The 11,388-nt window shown below is 38.3% G+C and overlaps 1 protein-coding gene across 2 annotated transcripts in view; it reads left to right on the forward strand.

The window, feature by feature from the left end:
• Positions 1-6,415, forward strand: part of LOC106092214 (dynein axonemal light chain 1) — a 170,125-nt gene extending 163,710 nt beyond the window's left edge. For both annotated transcript variants that reach the window (XM_013259004.2, XM_013259003.2), the window contains 2 exons: positions 5,862-5,973; positions 6,047-6,415. In XM_013259004.2, the coding sequence (XP_013114458.1) occupies positions 5,862-5,973; positions 6,047-6,349 (415 nt within the window). In that variant the 3' untranslated portion in view covers positions 6,350-6,415. The remainder of the gene's footprint in view (positions 1-5,861; positions 5,974-6,046) is intronic.
• The last annotated feature ends 4,973 nt before the right edge of the window (positions 6,416-11,388 follow it).

Here is an 11,388-nt window from a genome sequence, read left to right on the forward strand (position 1 = left end):
GATACGTTTTGTGCCCCTTAGAGACTAATGAAGTGAAGTTCCGAGATCGGCTTATATGATAGATATATAGGTGATGAACCGATGTGGACCATTCTTGTCACATATGTTGGAAATAAAAACAAGTAAGAGCGTGCTAAGTTCGGCCGGGCCGAACTTTATATACTCTCCACCATGGATCGCATTTGTCGAGGAAACAAAGATTACTGAATAAGAACTGTTGTGCTATTGCAGCTATATCAAGATATAGTCCGATTTGGACCATAAATGAATGCTGAACATTGTAGAAGTTATTGTGTAATATTTCAGTTCATTCATATAAGAATTGCGCTTTGTAGGGGCTCAAGAAGCAAAATCGGGACATCGGTTTATATGGGAGCTGTATCAAGATATAGATCGATTCCGAACATATTAGAGACGTATGTTGAAGGTCATGAGAGAAGCCGTTGTACAAAATTTGTACCAAATCGGATGAGAATTGCGCCCTCTAGCGGCTCAAGAAGTCAAGATCCCAGATCGGTTTATATCAGATTTGGATATAGCTTCCATATATATGTTCTTCCGATTTGGACTAATATTGCAATTATGTCATCATTTGTGAACCGATTATCACGAAACTTGCCACAAGTGAGTCTCTTATGAGTTTCAACATTACTGGTGAATTTGATAGAAATCGATTCAGTTTCAGATATAGTTCACATGTAAAGGGTGATTTTTTTGAGGTTAGGATTTTCATGCATTAGTATTTGACAGATCACGTGGGATTTCAGACATGGTGTCAAAGAGAAAGATGCTCAGTATGCTTTGACATTTCATCATGAATAGACTTACTAACGAGCAACGCTTGCAAATCATTGAATTTTATTACCAAAATCAGTGTTCGGTTCGAAATGTGTTCAAATTTTGACAAATTTTGTTCAGCGATGAGGCTCATTTCTGGTTGAATGGCTACGTAAATAAGCAAAATTGCCGCATTTGGAGTGAAGAGCAACCAGAAGCCGTTCAAGAACTGCCCATGCATCCCGAAAAATGCACTGTTTGGTGTGGTTTGTACGCTGGTGGAATCATTGGACCGTATTTTTTCAAAGATGCTGTTGGATGCAACGTTACGGTGAATGAACACATTTCGAACCGAACACTGATTTTGGTAATAAAATTCAATGATTTGCAAGCGTTGCTCGTTAGTAAGTCTATTCATGATGAAATGTCAAAGCATACTGAGCATCTTTCTCTTTGACACCATGTCTGAAATCCCACGTGATCTGTCAAATACTAATGCATGAAAATCCTAACCTCAAAAAAATCACCCTTTATATATCTATCGCCCGACTTTGACCTTTACAGCCCATGCAACCATATTTATTGAACGGTCTACTAAAAACTTTGCACTACGAATTATTCTATGACTACCACACAAAGTGCGGATTTTGGTTCAAATCGGTTCAGATTTGGATATATTTATATGTTCGTCCGATTTCGACTAATATTGCTATAATTTGGACATTTGTTATACGATTCACTTGACAGTTGACACAAGGGATTCCTTTATGACTCCCGGCAACGCTGTTGTATATCATAGAAATCGGTTCATATTTAGATATAGCTCCCATATATGTATTAACCAATTTTCACTTTTATAGTCTTTGCCAGCGTATTTATAAGCCTAAGATTTTCTCCAAAATTTGTACAATGTCTATTTTTATGATTTTAACTAAATGTGTCGATTTTATTAAAAATCTGATATGATTTAGATGTACTCCCATATACAAATATCTCCCGAGATTCACTTTTAAGGCCTTTGCTGGCGCATTTATCCACCGATCTTTGCAAAAGTCTACAAAACGATTTCTTCTATTATCCTACAACCTATATGGATTTTGGTCGAAATTCTACATTTCATATTAAATAAAATTTTAGTTTCGACGACTAAGCCTGCATATCCATTAGTATACCCCCATTCTATGGTGGAGGGTATAACAAACAAATACAAACACGTATCCTGTAGTGATACGGCAGCCCACATCAATGTAGGACTTTATTTTAAAGGGGCCTGCGTACTCGAATCCGATGAATGTAAAACGACGAGGCAGAAGGAAATGCGGCTATAGTTTGGTTCACAGTTTTCTTCAGAAACAATTCATATCGTAGTAAAGGATTTGGTAAAGTGCGGATGTCTGGTATATGCTAAATGAAACAAGGTCTAAAACGTTTAGTTGGCAGCCCAACGGCTCCTGCATCCTTGTTGCTTTTCCCCTTGGTTACTGATACGCCGACTTCATTCTGACTAGGCTCTGCACACTATATACCGTCATCAGGAATCAGATCTGTGGTATTCTCGTCTCAGCCAATATCGAATACCAGCAGCTGCTTTTCCCCCTTGTTACTGACACGCTCACTTCATTCTGACTAGGCTGTGCACACTATATGCCGTCATCAGGAATCAGATCTTTGGTATTCTCGTCTCAGCCTATATTTCATACCAGCAGCAGGTAAAAGTGTGCTTTTTCATATCATAAACATATCATTATCTGTTACCAATTAGCCTTCTTTGTCTCCACAGGCGGATGGACTATATCGAAGACATCGGTTTTATGTTTAATTCTTAGCCTTGTCTGACTTTTGGTCGTATCATGAGTTTCTTGGGAAGGGTTTTTGGCACCTAAGTATTCTCTTCGAGTCATTGGGCATGGCATAGGCCATGGTTTGCCATTGCATTATTATATCAATGCTTTCATCAAGCAATCCGTTGCCATTTGTTTGACGTCTTAACGTCCAGCTTTCGTGAAGTATCTGATCATACGTTTCTCGATACGCTCTCCACACATTGATCGAAGGTTTTTCGACCTGAATGTATACCTTTCACCTATCATGATATGTTTCAGCTGATTTATTGATGTTAGATCGGGCCACAAGGTTGCCGGTCTTGTATATTTATTGGGTTGCCCAAAAAGTAATTGCGGATTTTTCATATAGTCGGCGTTGACAAATTTTTTCACAGCTTGTGACTCTGTAATTGCATTCTTTCTTCTGTCAGTTATCAGCTGTTACTTTTAGCTTGCTTTAGAAAAAAAGTGTAAAAAAAGTATATTTGATTAAAGTTCATTCTAAGTTTTATTAAAAATGCATTTACTTTCTTTTAAAAAATCCGCAATTACTTTTTGGGCAACCCAGTGTATCACAATGTTGAATTCTGATGCTTCTAAATACGAGTATCACGTCATAAGTCGGGTATTAATACCATTTGCGGAACATCGCTCAGCATTCTCTCTTAAAACACATACGCGTATTGTTCTGTTCGTCCTTTGCCATGGTATGGGAGCATAAGAGTAAGAAAATGTTGTACAAGAATTTGTTTTTTTTTTTGCAGACTGTGGCTAGCCGGTCATCCAATTGAAAGATTTTTGGGAAAAGATACGATAGTTTCCGACTAACTAAATCCACAGACATACAAATGTCTCATATCATGACAGCTATAGTACAACGTTTCACCTTTCGGACATTTCTCTGAATTCATGTCACTTTCCTCTCGGCTTTGGGAACGAAGGTTAGGTTTAAGTGGCAGTCTACCATCAGACTCACTTAATCGTTTTCGTCCATTGTGATACCACAGGAACAGAAGAAGGAAGATGCCTTCTAGTTCCTACCATTGAACCATCCAGATCGCTTTAAAAAGCCCAATAATTTGCGAATGTTCACATCCGCAAAATTAGACAGGTTCTCAAGGAAATGAAAACCTAAAGTGTAACTCCTTCTGACTGCTAGTGTGGGACACACACAGAAGGTGTTCTATAGTCTCCTCTTCTTCGATGTCCTCACAGCTTCTGTAAAACTCGTTGCTGGCAACCTTCAGTCTATCAGCATGTTTTCCGATTATACGGTGACCTGTCATGAGGGATACAATGTCTGAGACATGTGTTCTAGCCAATGACATCAAGGCAGTAGACCTCTTGAACCCTAGAATAGACCACATAGTTTTGGAATGCTCACAGCCCCCTCTTTGTGACCATCTTTCATTCGTTGTCCTTCGGGCCTGATCCTGAAAACTTAGCTTACATGTCGCTAGAGGCATACCCACAGATTCCAGTATCCCTAGTCTGGCAAGCTCGTCCGCTTTACAATTCCTTGGGATATCTCTATGGCTCGGCACCCAGAACAGGTGACTTTTGAACTGTTCAGCCATCTCGTTGAGAGATCTGCGACAGTCGAGGGCGATTTTTGTTTTCATAAATACATCTCTTCTGTTCAGAAATACATTCTTTAATGGCTGCCTGGCTGTCTGAAAAGATATTTATGCCAATCGTCGTAATGACATTATATCACAGCCATTCCACCACTTCCTCTATTGCAAGAATCATTGGACCGTATTGTATTGGATTGCTTGATATACATTGCAGTGGTCGGGTAACCTTTTCGATATGACCAGTTATAGATCTTTAGAGTACACCCCAAAGTCCACCTGGTCGTTTTGTTTGGAACCATTCGTATAGAAGTCCATGAAACTTCTGTTCCCAGGGATATCGTATTTCCAATCGGTTCTATTAGGAATAGTGATACAGTAATTTATATCAATCTTAACCATACTCGGTACGAATGTCGAGCGGCCTAATGCAACTCATTGTGAGTAATTTCAGCAAAATCGGTTAATAAATAAACCTTTTATGGGCCTAAAACCCTAAGAAATCGGTCTATTTGGCAGCTACCACAATTATTTTTTGGGTTGCCCAAAAAGTAATTGCGGATTTTTTAAAATAAAGTAAATGCATTTTTAATAAAACTTAGAATGAACTTTAATCAAATATACCTTTTTTACACTTTTTTTCTAAAGCAAGCTAAAAGTAACAGCTGATAACTGACAGAAGAAAGAATGCTATTACAGAGTCACAAGCTGTGAAAAAAATTTTTCAACACCGACTATATGAAAAATCCGCAATTACTTTTTGGGCAACCCATAGATCGGTCTATTTGGCAGCTAGATCGGTTTATTTAGCAGCTAGATCTGTCTATTTGGCAGTTATATCTAAGTCTGGACTGCTCTGGGCCATATTGAACACGGATATCGAGAGGCCAACATAACTCACTGCCCTAAATTTAAACGAAATCAGATACAAAATGTGGACTTAAACCTTAAATTGACAGATCGGTCAATATGGGGGCTATATCAAGATATAGTCCGATATAGCCCATCTTCGAACTTAACCCACCTATGGACAAAAAAAGAATCTGTGCAAAGTTTTAGCTCAAAATCTCAATTTTTAAAGACTGTAGCGTGATTTCAACAGACAGACTAACGTAGACTGTTGTTTTGTTCCAAAGTCAATTTCTTAACACAAAGTTAAGGTTTTAGTACTCATCCGTTTAATTGTTCACCAAAGGGAATGTTTCCTTAAGAAGTTGGAAAATTTATTGTCTTAATTAAGTTTGCCAATCTTTGGCTCGAATCTTTAAAATTTGAACAACAATTTCGCAGTGCAGAGACTTATAGTGAAATTCTATGGCCAATATTTTTGCAGAACATCTTTATCTGTTACACACCCATTTTAAAAGAGTTTTGAGTTTTTTTACAAAAAGGGACCTAAACATGTTGGACAAAAATATTCATCGCAGTCTTTTCGATAGTATAGCCGAAGACAATATACACCTAAAATGAAAGGATTACGAGTAATTCTAAGTCGAACATTTAGAAGACTATCCGGAAGGGGACAACTTCCCTCACTCTTGTTTGGTTACTTTTCGATGTAAACTTTCAAAACGCTATTACATGTGTTTTCTCCTTTTGCCTCCTCTTTCAGAATCAGCGCTATTTTCCCTGGTATTGTTGTGTTCCACAATGTTACCATCAAATCTTCTTCTTTTGTCTTTTTCAGACGTCTAAGTCTTTCCACAAACATGATTGAGAAAATATTTGGCTTAAATGGCATGAAATGCCTACGGGTGCTGTCTTTATCTAGAAATTACATCAAAGCAATATCGGGCTTGGTAAGTTTGGCTTTACAAACGAAAATTTATAAACGAATTCTCAAATATTTGGTTAAATGAATGCCATCATTAGGAAGCTGTGGCCGATACCCTTGAAGAACTTTGGCTCAGCTATAATCTCATTGAGAAAATTAAGGGTTTATCGCCTTTGAAAAAACTTAAAGTTTTATACCTCAGCAACAATCTCATCAAGGACTGGGCCGAATTTAATCGTTTTCAAGAGCTGGAAGCTTTAGAAGATTTGGTGGTGGTTGGCAATCCCATATCTGAGGGCATGGATGAACCAACCTGGAGGGCTGAATGTATCAAACGTTTGCCAACCATTAAGAAATTAGACGGCGAGCCGGTGGTATTGAATGAGGAGCCAACCTTGTAATCTATGAATACTAAATAATAATTAAAGACGTATAAATGAATAAAAAATGCCTATTGTTATGAATAATTCATGGAATTACTTTACAATTATTATGTACAGACAAGGTGAGAAAATGGCAACAATTATAAAAAAAATCCATATGAGGTGCGAAAAGTTTAGCATAGAAAAACAAATTATTATTTGTTGTTTATACAATGTTTAAAATTGAATGTAACAGCAATGAAGTGCTAAAATATGTGTAGACTAAAGTGTCATAAAACACTTGGGCTAAAAAATTGTGCAGTATAACTTTTTGTGCAAAACCAGTTATGATTGCATAATTTTGTTATAGTTGTACAACAAAAGATATGAACTGTAAGTTCACTACACTTTTTCATTTTTGAAGGTTTTTATTTTTCATTAGAAAAAAATACTCTAAAAACTTCCCATCAAGGAGCATTAAGAAGACTTATCCCATATCATAAATGCTATGCTACTATTAGTTAACATGTTGAATTGTTTTAACGATAATATTGTAATATGAACTCACCAACCCCATGTGAGATAAGTTTGCTAGTCTAGTCTAGTCTAGTAGTAATTTCAGTTCAGATGAACTTAAACCATTTTTTTGAAACTTCGTTTAATTTTAAGTTCTCCATTTAGCTTTTAATGGCTATGAATAAAAAAGCATGTTGTTATCAACTTAACTTTAATGCCGATGCTCTCAAATGAAAAAATATAATCCTTTTGAAAGGAAAAAAAATAATAATGGAATAATGTCAACAGTTTCCGAAAAAATCCTAAGAATATTCAACAGAAACGACCATTTGCTTCCTGTGCAAATGGTAGTTGAGATTAGGGTGGGGGGCATCGTCTGATAACACATAAAATATTGAAAAAAAAAAATCAATAACAACATCCCAAATTTTGAAGGGCTACATTTTTGTGTACCTAGAACAATGGGAATATCAGTTTAAACAAATGTATGATATATGTTCATATATGGCCTAATAACTTGAGCCTGTTCGCTAAGGTGGATACATTTTTGTTTTGTCTCTTACGAATTGACGCACCCTAATGTTCACCTTCGCCAATTCATACAAGTCGTGAAAAAAATAAGAACCTTAAGTGGTACTCCTTCCAATAGCAAATGCCACACGGTCTACAGACTCTTCTTTCTCATTGCCCTTACCACTTTTTCAGAAATTTGCTGAAGTTTCTGTTCAAGCCATATATCGTTTTAAGCCTAGATTAGGTTACTCAATATTGAAGAGTATACAACCCTCAATATGAGATCATCTGTCATCGGTTGGTTTTGAATAGAGATATACCCATCGATTCCAGTTCTACCGCAATATGTTAGATAGTTTCTAATCTTGAGAGATGATATAAAAACTATGTAGTTTTTTTGTTAAGAGATCGGCGACGATTTTAAATTCGGAAATATAGCCTCCAGAGATAAAGGGTGATTTTTTTGAGGTTAGGATTTTTATGCATTGGTATTTGACAGATCACGTGGGATTTCAGACATGGTGTCAAAGAGAAAAATGCTCAGTATGCTTTGACATTTCATCATGAATAGACTTACTAACGAGCAACGCTTGCAAACCATTGAATTTTATTACCAAAATCAGTGTTCGGTTCGAAATGTGTTCATTCACCGTAACGTTGCGTCCAACAGCATCTTTGAAAAAATACGGTCCAATGATTCCACCAGCGTACAAACCACACCAAACAGTGCATTTTTCGGGATGCATGGGCAGTTCTTGAACGGCTTCTGGTTGCTCTTCACTCCAAATGCGGCAATTTTGCTTATTTACGTAGCCATTCAACCAGAAATGAGCCTCATCGCTGAACAAAATTTGTCAAAATTTGAACACATTTCGAACCGAACACTGATTTTGGTAATAAAATTCAATGATTTGCAAGCGTTGCTCGTTAGTAAGTCTATTCATGATGAAATGTCAAAGCATACTGAGCATCTTTCTCTTTGACACCATGTCTGAAATCTCACGTGATCTGTCAAATACTAATGCATGAAAATCCTAACCTCAAAAAAATCACCCTTTATAAGGAAGGCCTGGCTATAACTACTTACTAAATACAACAGGGGAAACTTCTCTCATATCAATGAGTGCCCGATTTAAGTTTAAGCTCAATGATAAGGGGCCTTCTTTTTATAGCAGATTCCCAACGACGTGCTGCATAGCGAAACTACTTGGTAGAGAAGTTTGAACATGGTAAGATACTTCACAAATAAAGGAGATAGCAACCGCAGAAAATGTTTCTGATGTTTACACTGGCATTTGAAACCAGGCGTTCAGCGTCATAGCCGGGCATGCTAACCTCTGAGCCACGATGGCCTCGAACTCTATATTTTGTGAAAATTTCAAGTAGTCGGTTAAGACGATATGGAGTCTATGCGGAACAGTCAAAACAAATAACAAAACAAGTTAAAGCGTGCTATATATGGGAGCTATATCAGGTTATACACAGATTTTAACCGAATTTGGTACAGCTGTTGGAAGTCAAAATAGAATACCATTTGCGAAATTTCAGCCAAATCGGACAAAAATTACGGCTTCTAGGGGCTCAAGAAGTCAAATCGGTAGATCGGTTTATATGGGAGCTATATAAGATTATAGACCGATTTGGACGGTACTTGATGAAGTTGTTGGAAATCATAATAGAACACAATGTTGAAAAGTGAGGCTCCCAGGGGGGGTTTATATGGAAGCTATATCAGATTATAGATCGATTTGGACGGTACTTGAAGGAGTTGTTGGAAATCGAATGAAAATTGAGGCTTCCAGGAGCTCAAGTCAGTCAAATCGGGAGATCGGTTTATATGGAAGCTATATCAGTTTTTAGACCGATTTCGATCTTACTTGGAACAGTTGTGAGAAGTCTGAACAGAACACTATGTGCAAAATTTCAGCCAAATCGGATGATAAGTGAGGCTCCCAGGGGCTCAAGAAGTCAAATCGGGAGATCCGTTTATATGTGAGCTATATCTTAATATGAACCGATATGGCCCATTTGCAATCCCCAACGACCTACATTGATATAAAGTATCTGTACAAAATTTCAAGCGGCTAGCGTTCGACTTCTATCGTGATTTCGACAAGGTCGAGACGATCCAGAATATGTATACTTTATGGGGTTGCAGATCAATATTTCGAGGTGTTACAAACAGAATGACTAGGTTAATATACCTATATCCTATAGTGGTGAGTATAAAAATGGTATCCCAAAGAGGATTCGCACTGCGGCATGCCGTTCGGACTCGGCTCTTTCCATTGAGCTCTATCGATATGCAAAACTTTGGCTTGGTTCCACAATATATGGTCTGATTCTAACTCTCTTTTCGTATAGGGGATCCATGTGTTTTTCGGGCGCCTACTCCCTCGTAGTCCTTTGCGGGTTCCACACTTGGACATTTCTCGCTTTATCATTGCGCGGTCGGCGTAGGGTATGACCTAACCAAGTTAATTTTCTCTTCCGGATTTCTATATCGACAGTGGAAGTGTTTGTTCTTATCTGCAATTCTTCATTTAAAATACGGTTTGGCCAGAAAATTTATGTAAACTTGGACTTTTCGGGTAGTCGGTTGTGTCAAGCTCCAAGTTGTACAATCAAATAACAAAATAGATTTCACACTACTATTGAAGATCCTGACGTTTGTATTATGTGAGATGTCAATGCATCACCAAACTATGTTGAGTTTAAGAAAGGCGTTTCTAGCCTTGTTGCTACGTACGCGTATGTCTGCCTCTGATCCTCCGTCCTTTGTTATTTTGCTGCCAAGATAGGAAAAGTTATCAACGTCGCCAATGATATGGTCGTTTATAGTGAGCGGTGTCAAATTTGATGTTCCTATTCTCATCAATTTAGTCTTTGCTATGTTCAACCTTAGACCTACTTTGGCAGCTTTTTTATTCAGTTGTTCCAGTTTCGCCGTTTATAGTGAGCGGTGTCACATTTGATGTTCCTATTCTCATCAATTTTGGTGTTTGCTATGTTTATCCCCAAGCCTACTTTGGCAGCTTTTTTATTCAGTTCTTCCAGTTTCGCCTTTGCGTGCTCGAAGCGATGCGCAAAGAGGCATATATCATCCGCGTAATCGATGTCTCCGAGGAAGTCATTAATACCCCAGCGTATGCCATAGGCTGCCGCAGCATTAGTTGCTTCTAATACGAAGTCAAATAAAATTAAAAATAGCGTCGGTGACAGGATACAACCCCGCTTCACTTCTATGTCGATCCCGAAAGATCTGCTCTCTTTTCCATTGAAATGGACTGAAACTTCAGCATTCCTATACAGCTCCCTAAGAAGTGTCACGATTTTTTCAGGGATGCCCTTATTCAACAGCGTGCACCACATTGAACTTTGCGAAACTGTGCCAAAAGCATGCTCGAAGTCTACGAACAAAACGTATAGGTGTGTATTAAGTTCTGCAGATTGTTTAATGATTATGCGCAGAGAGTTAATGTTTTCCTTCCTCAAAATGCTGTCAAGTGCAGGCGAAATACGCTGCAGAAGAAGACTTGCCATCACTTTATTTAGCAATGTAATCCCCCTTCAGTTCTTTCACTGGGTGAGGTTAACCTTTTTTTTGGATTGTGACCATGATCCCCTTCTTCCATTCCGTGGGGACAGTGTTTGTATCCCAGGCCTCCCTGATTATTGGGGTGATCGCTTGAGCTGTGGGGTATGACCCCTTGCCGCCACAGTTCAGCAGGTATATTATCAGAGCCGGCTGATTTGCCGTTTTTGAGTGAGACCAGAACGTTCTCATTTTCTTCGCAGGTGCGTGGGACCGTAGAGTTATCCCTACGTCGGTTTCGGCGCACAGGGGGATTAAGAGGGTCGGAGCTTGCGTCCTTCGTTGCTGGTCCTTCGGAGCTGAAGAAACTTCGCCATCGCTCTAATTGCTGTTCGGGTGTTGTTAATTCCTATCTGTCCTTATCTTTTATTATTGCCGTTGGCCTTATATTGTTGTCGCTCATTTGTTTTACTGACTCGTAATAACCTCACAAGTTTCCAATTTTAGCCGCATT

Source organism: Stomoxys calcitrans, chromosome 5 (assembly GCF_963082655.1).
Source record: "Stomoxys calcitrans chromosome 5, idStoCalc2.1, whole genome shotgun sequence".
In the NCBI taxonomy this organism is placed as follows: Eukaryota; Metazoa; Arthropoda; class Insecta; order Diptera; family Muscidae; genus Stomoxys; species Stomoxys calcitrans.